The following is a 21,969-nucleotide window of genomic DNA, read 5'->3' on the forward strand; positions in this document are numbered from 1 at the left end:
TTGGTGAATGGGATCATACAGAAAATTCCTTTGGAGATTAACAATGCCACCTAATTTATTATATTTCTGAGATGAGTAAAGAGACCTGTGGCGTGAGTTCTCTTGCTGATTTCACAGCTGCTTGAATGCCTTCCACAGTCGTTTTATTAGCAGTTCCAACAGCAGCTGCTTTTTCTGCTGTTGCTCCAAGTCTAGCAGCATGGTTTTCAAAGTTTGCTGCCCTTTCATCAAACACCTGTGAGAGAAAGTGCATTAATAGCAGTTTACCTTCTCAAAGAAATGCTTTCTTTTCTATTCAGAGCGTAATACCATACTATGCACCATGATGTCTGACCAACTAATAGATTTACTTCAGACACTGGGGGAATTTGAACCCAAGATTTCCTATTTGCTAGTCAGGTGCTTTTACCAAGTAGTATCTTCGGACAACAATGTTTTACTTTGTAATTCTTATGTTATTGCCAAGTTTTTCTAATCAAATTAACAGACATTTTAAACTGCTAATCCATCCTGTACAGCTTGTTGGCAAGGGGTGTCATCACACTTCCACTGATGCATGGTATTTCTTACATTATTCTGTAGTAGAACTAGTCAGGAATTCCTCACACTGCATAATAAAAGGCATTTTGTCACAGCAGCTTTGAACCCATAGCTCCCTAGGAATTAATTTGCCTACCAAAAACTAGGTTTCGTTGATGGGAAGAATGCAGCACATGCCAAAGGTTATGACTGTCATTCTTGATACAATTATTTCTAATTCATTAGAAGTGACAGATTTTTCCTAAAAGGCTTTAATATGTTTAATTTTAAAAGTAAGAGAAATAAAACAGAAAAGAATTTTCCATGGAAGGTTATAATAAAGTGGATATTTATTCTAGAAACTAAAACGTTCTAAATAGAAAAATGTCTTTCTCTCTCTCCACACACACACTTTGTTTTATACACTTATTTTCTGAATATATGCTCTAGTCATGGGGGCGGGGGAGAGAAATTAGGTCTAACACATTGTTGCGTCCTTGCATGAACATGATCAGCATCTATTACATATAAAGATATAAAAATGATTAACTAGTTTAAGTACCCATCTGTCATACAAGTAGCTTAAGAATGTCAACAGCATCAGGACAGGAAGATCCTTGGTAAGATCCTAGGATTAACTGAATGTTTAGGGACTAATTTTCCAGTGAATCATGACACAACCTTCAACTTCCAGTAGTTCAGACTACTGCTCAGCCATTCTTTATTAGCAATTATGGATCAGAAGAATAAGGGCAAAATCTTGTCTTGTAAAAAACTGTGTAATTAAGTATAAGAAGCTGAATATAAGAAAATATTGGTTGCTCCTACCACACTTACCTCATCCCTATTGGGTGCATCAGGAGGTGCAGTGGCTGCTACTGCCAATAGTTTAATTGGGGTTGTAGTGTCACTAAAAATATCAGAAACCTCCTGGGTCATAGCTTCTTGCATCCTTGTTTTCAGATCCTGAAAAACATGGCATGAAAATTGTAAGATTTTGTAGAACTGTCAAATCCCAGAAACAGCATTCTTGCAAAAACAAAGTTCATGGGACCACACAAAATGGCAACAAACAGAAATATCCTCTACCAAGTATTTTTAAATACGGCTTCTTAAAGCCATCTGTAATGTTAACCCTTTGGCTACTAGTGATTATAGACCAAATTACCATTTGAAGGAATGAATAGTATAGTGTGAGACCCTAGATAGTCCTCAGATAAGTAGCTGCTGATGTGGTATCTTTGGTAAGTGAAAAAGAAAAACTTTAAATACTTGGCCAGTTTTCTGAACAACCCCTTCCATGTACAGAACATATCCTGCTATTCATCAAGAATCACAGATAGAATAGACTCTTTAAATTAGTCTGTCTATCCCACAGCACACCAAGATTTGGTCCCTAAAGTATGAAATCAAGTGCTTAAAGTCTCACTTGAAGCATGGGGCTCTCTATACTTCCAGTGAAAGCTGCTTCCACAGTCAAGTATTCAGTGTAAATTTTCCTATGCTACTTAATACTGAATTTAGTATTTATGTACCCACCCCACCAGCATGAGCAGAGGCTTCCTCAGCACTTAAACTGCTATAAAATGGTGACCGTTCTACCTATAGTGAAGTTTTACCTTCAAAGAATCCTGGAGCTGAGTGGCAATCGCCCTAGCCTGAGGAGACTCTCCTTCTCCTCTTGCTGCCAGGTCAGCTAGCTGGGCAGCCAGCTGTTCTACACGATCACATTTGGCAAGGAGATCTTGACGATAAGGTCCTATCATGACATTGGCTAAACGACGACCTTCAGCCACCAGTCCCCGGATTGCAGCTTGGCCTACAATAAAATGAAGTACTTCAATAATTCACAGACCCCAGAGGTAGAGGGAGTAACTCAGTTATACTGTCAAATGAGTAGCAATTAAGGACTAATTTTATTTTTTGGTTCAACAATTAACCTTCTGGTTTTTCAGCTGTATTTGAAGAAGGAGATTTGCATTCAACAGCATTTCAAACCCAATGGAAAAAGTTAAAGTCTTTTCAAACTCTCCTTTTGTGCAATATGCTGATGGTTGGCCCGAGCCTCACCATCCTTAGCTAGGGTGGGTTGGCAAGAACAGAATATTAGTTAATTATGTTCCCACTGACCTAATCACCATGAACTTGATACCACCTTAACAATACTCACCAATTCTGATTACTGTAAATTGGCATCCATCCCTCAAATTATTTTAGGGAAAAAAAGTTTAGGTGCAGTAACTAAATCAAGCAAAGGCAACAAGGAGGAAGAGACAAAGGGGTAGAAAGAGTAGTGATGTACATCATATCCTCTTTTCCTCAGATATCATAGATAGGAGAGATTTATCAGCTGTGATGTGAGACTTAAGTTTTCACGGGTTGGGGCGGAGGCAGGGTGGGAGGGATGACAACCATTTTTTTCTTGCAAATCATCTCCATATTTAGTCTTGACAATCTCTTGTGTTCATTTATTTAGAGATTGTTTTTCTAATACCACAGCAGAGTTCTTTTAAATAGGAGTTATTACATTTAAGTCTTAAAGATACATGGAGTATGGCTGTCTTCACTTAAGTCTAACAGACAGAAATTTGGCTGATTGTGCAACAGAGAAGTTTAGAATTCAGGAGATAAGTTTAAAGATTTGGTTACGGAGAGCTGAGAATAATTTTGTCACAGCCCCAGAATATAAAAGAGATGCAACGCAGAGTACTGACAGCAACATTTTGTGACATCTCTTAGTTTAGCCAAGTAGAGTCTTGTTAGAATCCAGTAATATCTATTCAAGTTGTTGTTTTGGAGTAAGCAAAGAGCAGGTGATGAAGACATTCATTTGATATTTCACCCTATCCTGCCCAATTTTTAATCTGGCAGTGAGAATTAAAGATTTCAATCCATTTATTGCTCAGCAGAAGCAGATTATAATAAAGCTGTTTACAAAGCAAACAGAGGAGATGCCAGCAAAATGACCCACACCATTCTAGAACAACATGTTTTATGGTTCAGAACTTAAATCAATCCATACTATAGTGCCAAGTTTTACGCTGGGAGAAGTGTAAACATGCAAAATTATTTGAGACACGGTCAACTCCCTGTTCAGAGAACAGCACAGAAATATTTTCCTAAGACTAAATTTACCAGGCCAAATTCTTTGAATAGTACTGTAGAGATCTAACAGAGCACTGTGTTCTCAATGAATCCTTCGTAGAGGAATCTTACCACCCGCCATAACAAATGCAACAGATTTAAAATAAAAGTCAAAACCAACACACATTAATGCAACATTACGACAAATTTTTAAACGCTTAACAAATTCAGAAGTTAAGGCTCCCACAACTACTTATTCTGGCCCTTCACACATTTTTGGCATTACATATTATTGTACCTATTGACTAAAGCCTTAACTTATTTCCAGTGCAGGAGAGTTCCAATTCCTATGGAAGTTACATAATTTGCATATAAAATCTCAAACGTAACTATGCAATTATATATCTTTTTTGCACCTAAACTTTTGCTTATTGTTTCTTTTAAAGGGGGAAAGAGTGAACAATCATATCTGTTTACATTTCATGCCTCCAGGAGCTGAATGCTGATGTAAGATGCAGTGGGATTCTGGGGCAGTTTGAAATTGGAGAAGCTCCCACCAACCAGACCTCCTGGGACACACTTTCACAGCTTCCAGAAGGCCTGGGGAGTCTCATCACACTTTGTTGTGCAGTTCCTGCATCAGGAAATGGCTAAAATTGCATGGTATCGTTCCATGTTGTCAACTTCTAGAGAAAATTTGCAAAGTTCAAAAATAAAAAGGTCTCTTTAACTGCCAGCCTTGCAATCCCTACCTGTGATCTAAACATCAGGTTGTTCACGCATCAACAGAAGTAATCCTGACTGCACTGAAAGATGGGGGCAGGCACTGAAGGTCTACAGCTGCACTACACCTGGGCCAGGTTGGGATTCCTGGTGGTCTTCACAGCTCTGCTGCCTGCACCTCACTACTATGATGAATGAGCTCATAAAATCAAGATTTCAAAGAAACCTTTATTGAAACTATTTTTTGGATAAAAACCATCCTGCCAGCTAGAAAGCTGGTCAGAAAACAAGAAAACCACCACAAATGTGGTGGTCGGGGCTGAATCATTTGTCTTCGTAAAAAGGTTTAATTAATTTTTCCACCACTTCCAATTATTAACAAAAAAGCAACTCCTGAATCATTATTATATGCCTGCAAGTGACATACCATGACTATTTGATCACTTTTTCCATTGATTGCTGGTAACAAAATAATATTGTTGTTCCATAAGATTGTGTAGAAACTGTATGAGGTGAAGCCATATCTTTAAGAAAAACCTTACAGAATGAAAACATCTACTTTCTATTTACATGGGAGTTAATTTCCTAATTTGCAGCCGATATACAAATGTGTATTTTAGGCATTGTACTTGAATTACAAACAATACAAAGCAGTGTAAAAATATTGCATTATGTTTTGTTCCTACTTACATGTATGGATATTAGAAAGTAACTTCAAAGGCATGTATGGTACCACTTGTTGACTCATCAAGTTTTTTGTGAACACAGTGATTTTATACCAATTTTTAGTTAGAATAGTGAATGCATGTTAAATTCACAAATCCAATTGATCTGACCATCACCTTAGAAAGGTCCTATCTATATTGCAAGCTCTCCCATCTTTGATATGATGCTCATTTTCCTCTGCTTAAGTTCCAGTGGAGGATCCATCACCACACCTCAACATTCACCAGCAGAAGCAGCACAGAATGCTGCTATGAGCCACATGCTACAAACTACACACCTCTACATAAACCAAACGTCTCAAATGTGCTAAACAAAAATCTCAGGAGACGCAGTTTTATTGTTCCGATTTATTATGAAGCCAAACGGTGATTCAGCAAACAGCTCACCTACTCCACGGTCATCAACTGTCGGATTGTCAATCCACCTTTGAGCTTGCTCAATCTTGCCCTCCAAATGAACAGCTGCCTTAACTGGCCTGGTGTTTGCTACCGCCCTGTTTGTTTTAGACTGTAAATTCTGCAGTGATGTAGCTACTTGCTTAGCCAGTACCCGGGCCTCTGGAGAGTCTCCTTTCCCACTGAAAATTCAGAAAAGATAGTTGCAGTCACTCGCTCAACTGAAATCAATACAAGACATTATATATTTTTGAAAACAGATTTAACTATCAAGTATCAGAGAGGGGTAGCTGTGTTAGCCTGTATCCACAAAAACAACGAGCAGCCGTACAGAACGCAACACCATCCACAGCCTCAGAAACAACTCTGCCATTATAATCGAAGGGGCTTCAAAAAAAAAACCTGCAGAGCTACAATTCATTTGCAAACTTAACACCATTAACTTGGGCTTGGACTGGGAGTGGCTAGCTCACTACAAAAGCAATTTTCCCTCTCTCAGTATTGATACGTCCTCAACAATTATTGGGAGTGGACCACATCCACCCTGATTGAATTGGCCTTGGTTCTCCACTTGTAAGGTAACTCCTTCCTTAGAGGTTTTTAAGGTCAGGCTTGACAAAGCCCTGGCTGGGATGATTTAGTTGGGGGTTGGACTAGATGACCTCCTGAGGTCCCTTCCAACCCTGATATTCTATGATTCTGTGATTCCCTTCTCTTCATGTGCCAGTATATTTATGCTTGTATCTGTAATTTTCACTCCATGCATCTGAAGAAGTGGTTTTTTACCTACAAAAGCTTATACCCAAATAAACGTGTTAGTCTTTAAGGTGCTACCGGACTCCTCGTTGTTTTTGTAGATTTAACTGTGATACTCTCGTGACTCAATTCACTATAACGACGTTCATTATGTACAAAAACAGAAATTAAGAATAATGACCGACAACACTTTATTTATGGTGTTAGAAAGACAATGTACGGACTGTAGGGTAGCAAAATCTGAAGAAAACCTTATGTTAAAAGCACTAACTACAAATGGAAAAAGTGACAGATTTAATATTAAAGACCACTGTTGACACCACATAAGCGTAACCTTCCTCTTCCACCATGCACTTTCTTTTCAGATCTGATACTGAAACACTTTCTTTAGCTAAGCATCGAACTAAAGCTGACAGATCCTTGTGGGACCATTTTAATGCTATGCTTTTCTAAGATGTATCTGTATTAAAAGATAGGTATAATGATTAATGATCCAAGAGCTTGAAAGATCATCTGACAGTTTAGTAACTTTCTTAAAGGACCAGAGTTATCATTTGGGATGGCAATTGTATAAGTAAATGCATAAGTGCACCTTAGTTAGTATTACAGACTGTGGCGAAATTCTGTGTTATTCTGCAGCTCCTTTCTACTGCTCCGGTGGTGCAAAGAGGAGAGTTTCGGCTTCACCTTGCCAGTGGAGAATTTTTATGGCAGAGGAGATAAATATCTTCTTATAGGAGGACCTCAAGCCATCTAATCTTCTGCAGTAGAGATATGGTACAGGAAGGAGTTCTTTGCTACAAGCTACTAGTCAACCTGAAGTGCAAGACTATAATATTCTCTGTCCCATGAAAATGTTTTGCTCCATGCAGAAGGAAAACCCACAGTATGAGACATACATTCTCAACAGAACAGCTAATTATACTTTCAGGATGCAAATTTCTCTGTGCAACTATTTTGAATTTTCTGATCCATCAAATTCATGCACTTAAACTACAACTGCAAGATGCTCAAATACCACAATGTGCGCAGTACAGATACATACTGTCTTCGTAGATCTGACAGTTTAGCTGTCAGAGCAGAGATTTCTCCCAGGGAACGCAGAATGTCATCTCTGTCTTTGGGGTCCTCACACAGTTCTGCAATTTTCCTGGCTTCGGCCATAATTCCCCGAATTTGTTCTTCCCCTTCACTTCCCCCATTAGGGTCTGCGAGCCAGTTCTTCATATAAAGAAATAGGTACAAATAAAGATTAAGTCATCTACTTATATAAAATCTTTTGAACAAGAGCATTTCACAAAAGGTTCTTATATTGATAACATACCCTGATATTCTAATGGCAACCAGGTGTTTTGTTATATGAGGCAAGCATACAAAGTTATGTACATCTTAGCTACCATTGTCAAGTCCCACTCACATGTACAGTTTTCACAAGTGCACTTTAACTAGATTCGGTTTAAGTATTCACAACTGTTTTATACCTATGTTTCTCACAAGTTAAGAATTGTTTTTTTTATTTTGACAATGTACAGTTCTTTTTAGGAATCTTTCTAAAAATGTTGTACAATAGAATGCTAGATAGTAGTTCTTTTTTTAGCACTGAATTAATGGAGTGCATGACCTAACAATTGAAGATTAAGTTTTGCTGTTAAGAAGATACTGTACTACATATTCTTCCTCCATTATAAAGCTGAATAAACTACCCTCTTGGTCAACAATGTACTGTTTACCATTTGCATAAAAACACAGCAGCTCTCAAACTGCATTTGTACTTCCCACAGAGAGCCCAAAGGAGTTCAAAATTGCGAAACTTTCATAGCATTGGCCAAATGTTATGGCCAAAATTAGACTGTACCTCCCCGTCTATTTTCAGAAATGTATCAGTTTTTACATCTGTGTTAAAGAATTTCCATCTTGAGAGAGAGAGAGAGAGAGAGAGAGATTGTGAGAAACTGTAACAGAACTCCTATGAGCTCCCACTAGATAGTGAAATCAGAAAGAAGAGACTTACGTACGTTCAAGAAAGTGTCCCCAATATATACCTCATATAAAGTAATGACTGTGTTTGGGGATGCCTGCAATAGTTCAGCACAGTAACTTAAAGGCACAGTTTGAGAGATTTTGGGAATTCATAAAATTACTAGGTACCTGAGCAGCATCAATTTTTTTAGCAATTGCCTGCTTAGAGTTGGTCATGGCCTCCAGTTTGCGGGCTGCATTTTCCACTTTTGCTGTAAGCAAATCCAGACCTTGAGACACCTGCTGTGCTTTCTGCATGGCCATTGGTGTAACACCTTGTCCTCTACTCAAAAAACACAAAGATAATCATAGGAATATCATACAAAAAGTATTTTTTTTTTAAATTACAAAAAACACTAACTTTTGTTTTCGAACTTTTCATCAATTCTTACCACAACCATGATATTGCAAAGGTGTTCAGGAGACATGTTTAAAAAGTACGCTGGGGAGCGGGAACAAGAAGGCAACAGCTCATCTGAACACTGGCTAGGACAGGTGCCTCTTGAAAAGTAAACACAAATGGCACCTGTCTCTTACTAGAGTTTTACATGCAGCATCAGCACAAGAATTGAATTTTTGAAGGTTCCCTAGTATGATGACAAGAAGAGGAAAGGGCATTATGGGGGCAGAGTGCAACTGAATTACCCATGGTAGAGCCCTGTGTCTACTTCCTCTGTTCATTCCTCAGAGGCTTCCCAACACTCCTAGGACAGTTTAAACAATGGCACTTAGTGGGAATAATCTTTTGCCACATCTTATGCTGCATAAAGCAAGGAGGACTGGATTAAATGAGTTATGTACTGCAATTCAAAGGTACACTCTTCTTTGGTTCCCATATTTACACCATTTCAAAAGATAGAATACTGAAAAACACACACCGGCTCTTGGTAAGACAGCTTACTAAATTGGAACCCGAGGGAAGGTTATTGAAATACATGTAGGAGATCAGCAAAGCTCTGCAGGAGAAGAATTGAAACCACCACAGGTGGCTGTTCAAACATTTAGAAATGAAGTACAACTGAAGAGGAACATTCTTTAAAGTAAAAGCCCAAGAATCTTATAGGTTTTTAGATGTGCTTGTAGGACTCTCAGGTTCTAAGTGTCTGAAGTACTAGGGTTAATAAAGAGGTTTTTCCTCTTCTTATAAAAGAATACTTTGTTAGTTTAAGAGAGCAGACATGGATGACCGGGGGGGGGGGGATGGGAGGGGGGACGACACCAAATGAGGAGGTTGTGGATAATCATGTAATAGAAAGTCTAAAGGTCCTCTCTCCTGAGTCAGGCCAGATCTCTAGATATGCTTCTTCTACCCTATCCTCTGAGAAATTAGGTATAAGGACTTTTAACTATTTAGCCAGCACAGAAATTAACTGTTTGGGGGGGGGGGGGGGGGGGAAAGAGGTTCAGCATTATCCTGGACGTTTCAAGCCAATACAAGACTGTCATCAACTGTTGCTTTGTGAAAGAAAGAAAACTCAACCTTGAGACTGAATTTGTCCTTGATGCTCTGCAAAAAAACCAGGTAAAATTTCAAGGCAAATCCTGCATTATTTCTTTATGAATCTGCTAGAAGCTTTTAGATTCAAGTTTTAACTTTTTTCTTCCACGGCTCCCATGAAGGCCGAAATGGATCGACACCTTGAAACTGGTTTTGTGGACAATGCAACTAATAATTTAGAGACTGCTTCAGGTTTAAGAATTGCACAAATGGAATCATTAAGCAACTAAGTTAATATTCTGAAAGTTGGAACAGATTTGTGCCTTTTGATGTACAAGGACTGTGAACTGATAACGACTATTAATGTATACGAGTGCTCATTTAGCTAAATACAAAAGTAGTATTCCAAGCATGAGGGTATACCATTAAAATATTTTATGGTTTAGCATACAGTGGATTTAATTTCTATTTAAAAAAAAAAAGCTGAGAGCTCAAAATAAGTAACTTGTAAGTAATTTCTGGCTTTGTTCGCTTCTCACCCATATTTCACTAGGAGGCTTATGCCAGAAGAGGCCATTTGGTTTACGCAAGTTTGAAAAACATGATATTTATGAAGTTTTGTTTTACATGCCCTCCTCTTACCAATTTCTGTTGCCACTCCTGGCAATATGCAAGATTCATTAATATTTCAAAAGAAAATAATTGTGCCAGGAAGCCATTGCACAACTACCTAATGGATCACTGGAACAGTTTTTTTTGTTGAGGTAAGATCAATGTTAGGAAACTGACTGACCGTTTTCAACTGCACATCAATTTTGTGTTCTCAGCCACCAAAATTCAATTATAAAATTCATATTACAAGGTATTTTGGAACCCTCCTGCCTTTCCACTTTCACAAAGGAACACAAGGCCCCCTGAGCTTTTGAGAGTATAATAAAAAGTTCTTAGTGCTTTGGCAGTGCTTTCCTGTTCAATGTGCTCTACAAAACATGATCTAATTGATCCAGTTAGGCTACCATATATTGAACTGTGTCTGCTACAAAATTGCTCTTCCAGCCCAGAACCAGAATTTCATCATGAGACACTGGGCATGATTCTCCTCTCAAAACACTGTACAAGTCTGGAGTAACTCTTGCAGTCAATGAAGTTACACAGATGGAAGACTGGTGTAAGCAAAAGAATCAGGCTCATCAAGGTCAAATGCAAATTAGAAACAAAAAGAACTGTAGGTGAAGACAAACTTCTACATTATTTATCAGGGTGACGAGCAACTATCTTCTGGTACATTACCTCTGGCAACCCAAAGGACTAGGGTACTCTGAATCATATGAAATGTGTTGATTTATACAAGGCACCTGAGTTTGTGGAATGATTTATACTGAGCTGAAGACCTCATTTCTGCTTGTTGATTTTTCCAAGGCAAATCAGATCGCTACATGTTTGCAATTGAGTGAAGTCTGAATGATCTAATTCAACTATTTTGTTTGCTTTGTCCCAAGAACACTTGTAAATATGAATTCACATCACCATATGTTTCATCCTTCTGGAAGGGACAGCAAGACAAAACAAATAAGATAATGTGTACGCTCTTACAAATGTAACCTGTTGTACCACAGTGATGAACATCACAGCCTAAACAGCTATATACTTCAGAGACACTCTTATTAATAATAGAAGGTTTACCTAGCTCGGAGATCAGCCACTTGATCAGTCATCTGGCCTAGCATTTTACAGGTTCCCAGAATCTCTCTGCGTTCTTTGCCTGCACACAGTTCTCCCACTTTTCCGGCTTCATCAAGGATCTGCCTTATAGCTTGCTCACCAGCATCCCCTAATATGCAGGAGACAGTCAATAAGTACATTGAAAGACACTCATTACTTATTAAGAAGAAACTGCTAATTCCACCAAGACCTGCTGCACTAATCATACTTCATTCACTGAGTAAAGTACATTAATTGAAATGATTGGAAAGGCACCCAGAGTGCAAGAAATCCAATACCTTGTACTAAGACAATGTTCCTGCAACAGTATAGTGTTGTTTTAATAGCATATCCTGTCCCATGAATTAGGCATGAAATGAATCCCTAAGGATGGTTTCATTTCTACTGATGAAGCTTCTATATAAAAGTTTAGGAATATAAAAACATTTTAAAAAAGAACATGATTTTGGATTGTGGGGTAGGAGGCAAGGGAAAGAGGGACAAACTTTCAAAGTATTAGCTGTAGCCTACAGCAAAGCTTTCTTGGTGTTCAACAAAGAGCATGGTAGTTCTCAATTCTCTTTTTCTTTTTAAAAAAACACCCAGGTGTTGTAGGCACGTCCAGCACTCACAGAACAACGTCCATGTGCCAAAGCACTTACAATTTAGCAATGACTCAATGAAAGGGGCAACAAAACAGTAGGGACAGCAGATTTGGGATTAATAAGGTTACTTCATTTATTTTTTTTAATCTAGAATCTAATAAATTGTCTCGCTTCTTAAAATTGGATTATGGCTTTTCTATAATGCTATACACACCTAGTTAATACAATAATTAAAATCCAAGTGTAAGATACAAAAATTCTTTTAAAAGGAAAGTTACCAACCCAGTTAACACTGGATTGTATTAGTAACACATTCATTAAAATGTTATTTTGTAGGATGCATTTCAATGACTTTTAGCCACAGGAAACTGAAGTTGCCACAGTTGACTATGTAGAGGGAGGGGGAGAGAGTGAGAGGGAGGTTTAAAACAGTGACACCATACACAGCAAAAATAAACACTTCCAGTATTGCTGCTCAGGTGTACATTGACCTCCACCTTAATATATATATATATATATTTTGTTTAGATCTTTGATGCACAAATGAAAAACAAACAAACTGGCAACTGGTTATGTTTAGCCACAGGAAAGTCTTAAAGGAATAAAAAAAAAAAAAAAAATAAGGTGTCAAATAGTTTTATATGTTAAAAAGATATTTCTGAGAAGACCACGGGAGGAGGGTTTGTGTATGTGTGTATAGATTGATAGATAAATACTATATAGAACTAAAAGGTATCAAGCATGGAAGTGAAGAAGGGATTTTTTATTCTCTGGGCTGCTGAGCCACATTTTCCCATATCAATTGTAGCGTATTACTTTTTTTTTTTTTTTAACTAGCAAAGGAAGATAAATACAGTACTAAATATTGAACACATTTTCTAACGATGAAAAAGAGAAGATTAGTTTACACACGGTTTGAACTATATCATTTGAACAACATGGGGGGGGGGGAACCTTTCCAAAGCACTTTGCATATAAATTATTTTTTCTTAACATTAATATTTGAAGGAAGGAACATCTAAGCATTTCTTTTGAGAATACTTCACCTGTAATTTAGTAATATACCAGAATTTTCTCTAAAAGAAACAATCGTTTAGACAGTAAGGCTCTGAACACTGCATGGGTGGAGTATGATTATTACCTGGTGATGCATTGGGATCCCTTAGCCAGCCCTTTGCCTGGTTCATCTTGGAATCTATTAAGGCCAAAGCTCTCTTCATAGCTTCAGTGTCCTTTACAAAAGAGAAACCTTCACAATCATTCTCTTTGCCAAAACACAGATAGTAAATACAAATCAAAGCTGACAGAAAATTAAGCTTAACACAAGTTGATTCTCCCATTAAAACAGCTCAAAAAAGTATTGGACAGAAGCAGGTCACAGTCTTTTCTTGAGAATTAAAACCAACAGATATGTTTTCATTTCACACAAAATGCAAAGAACTCTTTCATGCAAGTTTTTAGTTACTTTTTCTGTTCAGTTATTTTCCCAGTCCTACAATTCCTTCAGGAAAAAAAGCTGCAACAATTTTCAGACAGTATCTTGGAAATCAGGATTTGTAAGAGTATACCAAGACTCTGTAGCAACTACAGTAAATTTAGCAACAAGTTTATGGTTTACAGGTGTTTTCAGAAATGACTTGATACTACTGGAAATGGTGTCTTATAGTTAAGAGGTCAATGACAATTTTAATACCCTTTTCTGCCTAATTTGTTGAACAGCTACATTTTTGGAATTCATCTGCCCTTTAAAGTCCGACACTAAAAGTGTCACTTTTGAGTCAACAATAACAAGGATGGAAGAAGATACAGATTTACTGTCAACTATCAGGATTCAGAGAATAATCAGAACTTTTAAATCTATAGAGATTAAGGCGCACATGCACTTTAGGTCCCATCTACTCTACCCATGGCAATGAGTCTCTTCCTGAGAAGTGCTCTTCTAACAATAGCAAAGGTCCCTTCCAACCCTGATATTCTATGATTCTATGAAATGTATTGGCTCACTAACACTCCTTCACCTAGAAAAGTTGAAAACATGGAGTCCTTTCTCTGTGTGTATTTGCCAGTGTTGATCTGTTAACTCTCCACTAGAAGGCACTGTGAGTTTTCTATCCAACACAGTAGGAGAGAACAAGAACATCAAATGCAAGAAGTCTGGGCAGGGCTAGAATAACAGCTCTTCAATAAGCATGTGATAAAAGTAACTTACATTTGTTTATTCTAAATGGTGTTAATGAGCTGCCCCTGCCACAGAGTCATGTCTTTATGACAGTATCTTTATGCAGAGTTCTGGTACTTAGCACAATAAGTCAGCAGAACCCAGCCTTCCTTCTCCCTCCCCTACCCCCACCATTACACAACCCCAAAGCACCCATGTCAGATCTCTTATTTAGACTGTAAGATACTTGGGACAGGATTCAGTGTCTTGTACACTTGTCTGTGTCTTGTACAATGAGGGGTACACTGGCAGCACTAGAGGTTGAAACCCTTCTTTGAAGTGGATCAGTGTATCCTAGAGGTGAAAGTAAGCCAGTATGCACCGGTACGCCATACCGGACCAGCTTCCCCAGGCAGCAATTTAAAGGGCCTGGGGCTCCCAGCAGCGGCTGGAGCCCCAGGCCCTTTAAATCGCCACCTGAGCCCTGCTGCCAGAGCCCCCAGGTAGCGGAGGTGTCCGGGACCCTCAGGGCTCCGGCGGTGATTTAAAGGGCCCGGGGCGCTGCTGTGGTAGCAGTGCCCCAAGCCCTTTAAATCACCACCAGAGCCCCGCCGCCACTACCCCAGGGCTCTGGCAGCAGGGCTCAGGCAGTGATTTAAAGGGCCCGGGGCTCCGGCCATTGCTACCACCCCGGGCCCTTTAAATTGCCGCCAGAGCCCCGCTGCCAGAGCCGGCGGAGATTTAAAGGACCCAGGGCAGTAGCGGCAGCCGGAGCCCCGGGACCTTTAAATGGTTGCCCGAGCCCGGCTGCAGCGGCAGCAGCCGGGACCCCTGCGCCTCCGTCGGCAATTTAAAGGGCCCAGGGTTCCACTGCGGTAGCCCCTGAGCCCCGGGGCTCCCAGTCGCCTCTGCAGCTGGTAGCTCTGGCAGTGATTTAAAGGGCCCCAAGCTCCCAGCTGCCACTACAGCCGGAGCCCGGGGCCCTTTAAATCTTGATTTAAAGGGCCCCAGGCCCTAAAGGCCCCGCCTCTTCCAGTTGAAGCCATGCCTCTACCAATTGAGGCCCCGACCCCTGCTCAGGACTCCGGCGTACCAGTAAGTCCTTTAAGTTACTTTCACCCCTGGTGTATCCATGCCTTTGTAATCCCAAAACTAGCTTGCTACAGTATGTTGTGTTTAGGGCTAAACACAGGAACTTCGCTTGGTGCAGTATGCAGCTACTCTTTTCTTAGGGTGAGCTGTTTTCAACAGACTATACCCTGCTCCATGACCTGCACCAGCTACCTATTCACCTCTGAGCATAGTTCAAAAGGACTGGTTTCAATCTATGCTGTCCTATATTGTGTGGGACCCAGCTCCTTAAAGGTCACCTCATGCTATATTGCATCTTCTAGATGGCTCTTGGAGTCAGGGGCTGGGTTTGAGCTCTCAAGGTCCAGTGTCAGAACATGCTCATTAGAAGGCCTAGGTCTCAGAACCTGCTTCCTCTACAGTCTGTCAGAACTAGAGATTGATGACCTTCAGGGCTAAGTGAAAGATCTGTACTTGGAGTGGCTTTTAAATTACTTCAAACCATTATAGGGCAGGATGTACTGTTTTTTATTAACTTTAGAGCTCTGTAATTTGTGAATTCTGTATTTAATGTAAGGCAAGTGTGAAGAAAATAAGCACCATGCATAAAGCTATTAAACATTTAACTAAGCTGATAAACTTATAACTTGTGATGATGGTTGCAGCTTTCAGTTATTGCATATGCAGATTAAAGGTGTTTTAGCTCCGAATGGATAGTGGACAGCAAGCCAGCCACTCCATAAATAATCCAAACACAAAAGCATTAACTGAAGCTTTAAAAAGGTATACATATTAGTCACTAGTCTCTATATTAATGCTTTGACCCTGTAGAGACTTGATGGGATCACTCAGTGCTTAAAGTAAAGCTTGTGCATAAATCTTTGTAGAATCAGGGCTTTACCATGGAGAAAGGGGTTTATAAATTAAACGATTTTTAAAGTTGTGTTTGTCCACCACATCCATATCTCTGAGGCATTCAGTAGAACACTACTTTCAAGCTTTGGATTTATACTGTGTATTAAAGAGGTTTCAAGAGGACAAACTGAAAAAAACCTCATCGATTTTTTTCCACTTTAAGTCTACTTAACATTTTTAGAAACCCATATCTTCCTCCTTAGTAATGTGCACGGATGATGCCCAAGAATTATATTTAATCATGCTAATTGCAGTCCTCTTCATTGATTTGTGTATTTATAATCAGTAAAATGACACTGAAGGTTTCCTGTATTTTACTGAGTCTCTTGTTTAGTCAACACAAGGCAACATGATTTTTTTTTTTTTTTTTTTTTTTTTTTTAAAGCTTTTACACTTTTTATTTTGAAAACTCCCAGCACTACATACTCAACCTGGGATCTAAAAGAGCCAAGTTGTCTTCTGTCATCTTTCCCATCAGCACCAGGGCTCCATTCCTGATCATTCTGTTGTCTAAGTCTTGCCATCAATTCCTGGGGCTCCCCAAAAGCTACAGACATAATGCACAGATTGGAATAGCACCCTTCCCCCACCTTTTTTCCTCCCCCCCGCCCCCTTTTGGTGGTAAATCAAGGTCTGTTCTGCTTGGATATTTCAGATTTCTGCTAGGAAACTCATTCGCGTAGCCAATAAATCGTTCCAACAAATTCAAGAGCATCTCTTCTTTAAAAGCATAGTTACCAAGCTTCACATCAACCCCTGGTATGTCCAGATAGCTCCACAGTTGTAGCCTATCAAAATCATGGTCGTATGGTACTAGAGTATCTGCTTTTGAACAGCAATGCAGAAGATTGCGCTCAGCTTTTAGCCTGTTTTAACATTTTCATTCTATCCAGAAAGGATTCATTTCTAGTGGACACACTCCATCAGAACAGGCCCCTTAACTGGACACACTGATACTGTACTTGTTGTATGCTTCATCCCTTAAGCACTGACAGAGCCTTCCCCACTGTCAGACTTTTGGAGAGAGTTGGAGCGCAGAAATCATTGAAACCTACAGTCCTGTTGATTGATAAAGGTTGGCAAGCAGGGACCTGGAACTAAAAACTTATCCAGGGAAACCAGTTTTAATACAAAAATATTAAGCAAGATGTTTCAGTTTCTGGACTTTGATCTTCTTGGAGATCTGAAACTGTTCCACTGATTTGTCTCCCTTGTGACTCAGCTAAATTTATGGTATCTAAATTTTCCTCAGATAAAGAAGGTGGAGCAACAGAAACAAAACTGGTTTTTCACAGAGCTTAGATAAAACAGGCAAAACAATCAGGGTTACCACTGCCTGAGTGGGGAAGAGGCAATGGGCATTTTACTAGCCAATCCTCCAGCAAGGATACCTCCTAGATCTACTTTCCTCTTTTTGCGGCTTCTGCTGTCACTAGTAATTTTGTAAAGAGCCATAGAGCTAGTCCAGATTGGAAAAATGATATTGGCAATTCTCCTGCTTGAGAGGGAATCTCCGAAATCTGACACTATCCCTTGTTGCTAAATATTAACTATAATCTCTGAATTATTAAGTACTCTAAGTCTAGAGAAGTTGTGCAATATCTGCATTTCTTTACCAAAGAAGGCAATGTTGGTACAGTACAGTACAGCAAGTCCTGTTTTTTGGCATATCAACTAGCTTAGTCAAACACGGTTCAATCCTGGGAAACATCCAACAAGATTGCTGGATACTTCCCAACAGCCCTCAACTCTCAAGAAGTGCTCAGCTTCTTGCAGCATCCATTCCTCATTCACTACAGGCTTGCTCGTCTTCAGCCTCAGTGGGAATTATATGAATTGAGCACTGCAGCAGCAGATTCTCTTTTCCTAGTTTTGTTACAGCCTGTAGACATTTGAATTAAAGGAGAAACTAAACATTTATATACTCAAATGTATTCCATTTGTAGTTTCATCCCCACTCATCTACTGGGATTTTTCATTTAACTGTTCATTAAAAAAAAGCATGCACATGAAAAACTTGTTGCAACCAGACAATTCAACAATTAATTGCATCAGAAAAATGTCAACATTCATTCAGCATTTAAATTCTAAACCAACACTCAAATTATGTTTAATCAAAAACAAAAAAACAACAACCATATTTAAGCAAATTTATGGTTTGCCAGAACTATAAATATTGTCTAAATTTGAAATTAACACCCAGTCTAAGAAACAGTGTTGGAATTATCTTAATGACGTTAATAATGGTGTGCACTTGATAGGAAAAGCAGTTCTGCTCCAAATTTTTTCCTCCACTTACTTTATTCCCTCTCCTTTCTGTAGGAATCATCTCCTTCCATTGGAAGTCTCCATCAGTAAGGAGAAGCATGCAACAAGTACAGCAAATATAAGTAAATTAATAGTTCCTCTCTCCCCAAATCAAGCATTTGCCATGTGTATCAATAGAGGAATGTCTTCTGTGTGGGACCACTAGCAAGACAACCAATGCCAGGATTTATTTCTTCTCACAAGTGTTCAGTTGTAACATTTAATATTCTTTGTACCATGAACAGTTCAACACACAAGCAATGCCCAATGCTACATGTCTAAAATGCAGACTATCATAATCCTGCATGTTGAAATATAATTTATAATTAAAATATTACTCTAAATTTACCTAGAGTGCACAATGATGTACTTGGAATACTGACCACAAAGCATACTTATGTATTATGCACCCTGGCCAAAATTTTCCACTTACTGTCAATATAAGCATTTTTATAAAAGCTCCTTGACTTGTTTTACTAATAGAAATTTTTCACATATATATCTTAAGAATTTTGAAAATCTCACTTACTATCTACTTCGTACTGCATTCATCTTGGGACATTGAAAGCTTCCTGGTTTCCCCATGCACTAGAATAGTGAGGTTGTGTGTGTTTCAAACAAAGTGGGGAAATGTTTAAATACATAAGGAAAAGCTAATTTAAAAAAACAAGTTATGAGCCTAAGCCACGTGCCCTGTATAGAAGGCTTAAGCTCTCCGAGGAAACTTATTTATTGAGGGGCCATGCTGATGAAAAGCAAGAGATTCTTCCCACAAACGATGGGATGGGCAAAATTACTGAAATAAACTGTATAACGCTTTCCAGCCAACAGAAAGCCTGCTTCTGCATAATTGGACTCTATGATTATGAGCACCAGAAGCTAGTAACATAGGTTAAATAACAGGAACCTGTCCTAAATACTTGGGAAGACTCCCATCAAACTCTGAAAGGCAGTCTTTGCATAGTCTGGTCTGTCATCACCCTCACCTAACAAGCTGCTCCAAACTTCAGATATCTTAGAGCTGAGCAGCGGGGTAGCTAAGCTCATTTTAAAACCTCTATTAGACCTACATACATAAGTATGGTGTTACAACTGGCACACAGAAAAAAATATACACAGCACACAGTCTGCACACAGCACAAAATCCCACAGACATGCTTTTTTGTTTTAGTACAGAAGTACAGGTGTGGGGTGTGGAAGAAATCTTACCTTCTAAAGGTGAGAAAAGATAAGAAACAGGAGAACAAAAACAAAGATGCATAAAGTAGTCATAATAAGGAAGTAGCAGAATGGTAAAATACTTCAAATGCAAAATAAGGGTCAAGGCACCAATACATAGGCTAAAGTGCTTTTAATGTCTATATCACAACAGGTTTTCTAAGGGGGAACTAGTCTGTCTTTATGTCTAAATGTTTTTTAAAATATAGTTTTTCAGTTATTTGCTGCTGTGCCACTGATCCTAAAAAGCCTATTAGCAGCATACTTTAAAGACCATCCAAACACAGTTGGCATCCCAACCACTAGTGTGCTGCTGTGTTTGCTGGTAACTGCAGCTACCCAGGATGTGAATGCACACAGCAGTAGCTCTCCATTCTGCCTGTGCTCCATCCATGTGAGCAGGCAGGCATTGACATAGGCAGCATTTTCTGTACTAAGCTGACAGTCAAGTCAAGCAGAGCAATGGCATCCCTTGCACACTCCATGTGCATGCCAGCAGCTGCAAACAAACCCAAATACGCTGGGTTGGCTGGGAGTCATTTTTGTAAAAGTTCCAACTTCTCAGATCTCATTTCACACCTCTTCTCTTCCAGAAAGACTGTTCAGAACACAGTGCCTTTTGGGAGGTGAGGGGTAAGGAGAACATATACTGATACTAATCCCACCCACACCCATGTTAGTACAAAAAGACTTGCTCAGTTAAGATGTGGAGTTCTTCACCTAGTTTTTACACCAAGCAACAAATTCAAGTTTCTAGTGAGAATATGAATGCAAACTAACTTGCCTGCTAACACATATGGAAGCGCCTTAAGGTAATACTAGATTGGGTGTTTAAGTACTGTACTGAGTTGGACAAATTTTGTCCAGACCACAAGGGACAGCTTGTGTGCCCAACTTACTCACACCACACAGTGTAAAATTTGGTCACCACATGACTGAGATTAAACACACTCTTTCCTTGAAAAGACATACTACATTCTAACACTTCCCTATCAAGCCAAAGAGAGAGACCAGAAATGAACACAAACCCTGATCTCCTACACGGCAGTACAATAAGCCACTGAGTCACGTGCCATACGTTTTAACCTTCTTGTTTCTATTAAAGAAATCAGCAAAGACTAAGCAATGGGACAGGCAAGTTACTTTTAAAAACAAGCTTTAACAGGGACCAAATTATCTCCAAAGATATTCTTTTTACTTTGGTATCTTGTGATTAGCTTGGCAGAATTCAATTTTTTTTAAATAATTTTGATGGACAATATCGATGGTTTATTTTAAGCACTTGATTTTTATTGATTTAAAATCTTTCACAATTGTGGGAAACTATGGGGAGCAGACAATTTAATGACAGACATTCAGATTCAAAAAAAGTTAAAGCTTTATAACGGTTAAAACACAAATTTGAATCTATGTCAAAATATACAACGTAAATAGCCTTAAGTCAAACTCTGGTAAGTTCTTAAGTAGCATTTTTCTTACATTGCCTATCTGTAAATTTTGATCAACATCAATGGCAACATTTTTCATTGTTTGTGTGTATACAGTGAAATGAGCATTTACTGAAAAATCTAATCCTTCCAATCCTATTTATGATATAACACTATATTGTGTTACAAGATCAGGTAGTGTACACTTTAATCAAACATTCTTGAAAACCTCAATTTATTGTTGCTGTGAGAAGCTAAGTAGAATCTGACTTCTATTTCCAGAAGGAACAGTGAACATACCTTGCTAGCCCAGGCATCCTCATCCCAGGAAGTGAGCTGTAACACACGGATGATCTCATTTATTTCACCACTCATCTTCTCTACTGTGAAATTGCGGTTTTTCAAAGCCTCTTCTATTCCTTGGCTTTTGGAACTTTTAGTAGTTACAAAAATCTTCATAGCTGTGAATATTGCACTCTAGATTAGAGAAACTATCTAAGAAGATATGATTGATATACAAGATCTCCTCCTCCTGCATAAACTCAGGAACAGTAAGCTATATGTTTTGAACAGGACAGGAAAACACCATAAAGACTGATGACTTTAAAGGCTGGTCTACACTTAATCAATATAGATTTACCAGTAAAACTTAACAGTGTGGGTTTTTTGCTGATAGTTATAAATATGTCTACACTAGGGCTCAAACAAGAATAAGCTATAGTAGTATAAGCACTTTTATACTAGTATAACTGTTTCTACACTAGAGAGTTTTTTTGCCACTTTAACTATACTGTTTGTTAATTTATGAGAAGAGCTAGAACATATTTCTTAGAATTTGGTTAGACCCTGACAAGTTTTCTGCTCTATAGCTAGGACCAATCGAAACACATCTCTTAGACTAGCTAAC

General features: G+C 38.8%; 1 protein-coding gene across 2 annotated transcripts in view; it reads right to left on the reverse strand.

Annotated features, from left to right (window-relative positions):
* Window positions 1-21,969, reverse strand: part of LOC113406890 (vinculin) — a 113,405-nt gene that overhangs the window by 23,407 nt on the left and 68,029 nt on the right. For both annotated transcript variants that reach the window (XM_026653735.2, XM_026653734.2), the window contains exons 6-14: window positions 21,363-21,523; window positions 13,108-13,198; window positions 11,344-11,491; window positions 8,352-8,505; window positions 7,249-7,424; window positions 5,439-5,629; window positions 2,139-2,338; window positions 1,357-1,485; window positions 86-235 (exon numbers count right to left, since the gene is read on the reverse strand). In XM_026653735.2, the coding sequence (XP_026509520.1) occupies window positions 86-235; window positions 1,357-1,485; window positions 2,139-2,338; window positions 5,439-5,629; window positions 7,249-7,424; window positions 8,352-8,505; window positions 11,344-11,491; window positions 13,108-13,198; window positions 21,363-21,523 (1,400 nt within the window). The remainder of the gene's footprint in view (window positions 1-85; window positions 236-1,356; window positions 1,486-2,138; window positions 2,339-5,438; window positions 5,630-7,248; window positions 7,425-8,351; window positions 8,506-11,343; window positions 11,492-13,107; window positions 13,199-21,362; window positions 21,524-21,969) is intronic.

The sequence above is a fragment of the Terrapene carolina genome, unplaced genomic scaffold (assembly GCF_002925995.2).
Source record: "Terrapene carolina triunguis isolate 2854851 unplaced genomic scaffold, T_m_triunguis-2.0 Scaffold148, whole genome shotgun sequence".
Lineage (NCBI taxonomy): Eukaryota > Metazoa > Chordata > Testudines > Emydidae > Terrapene > Terrapene triunguis.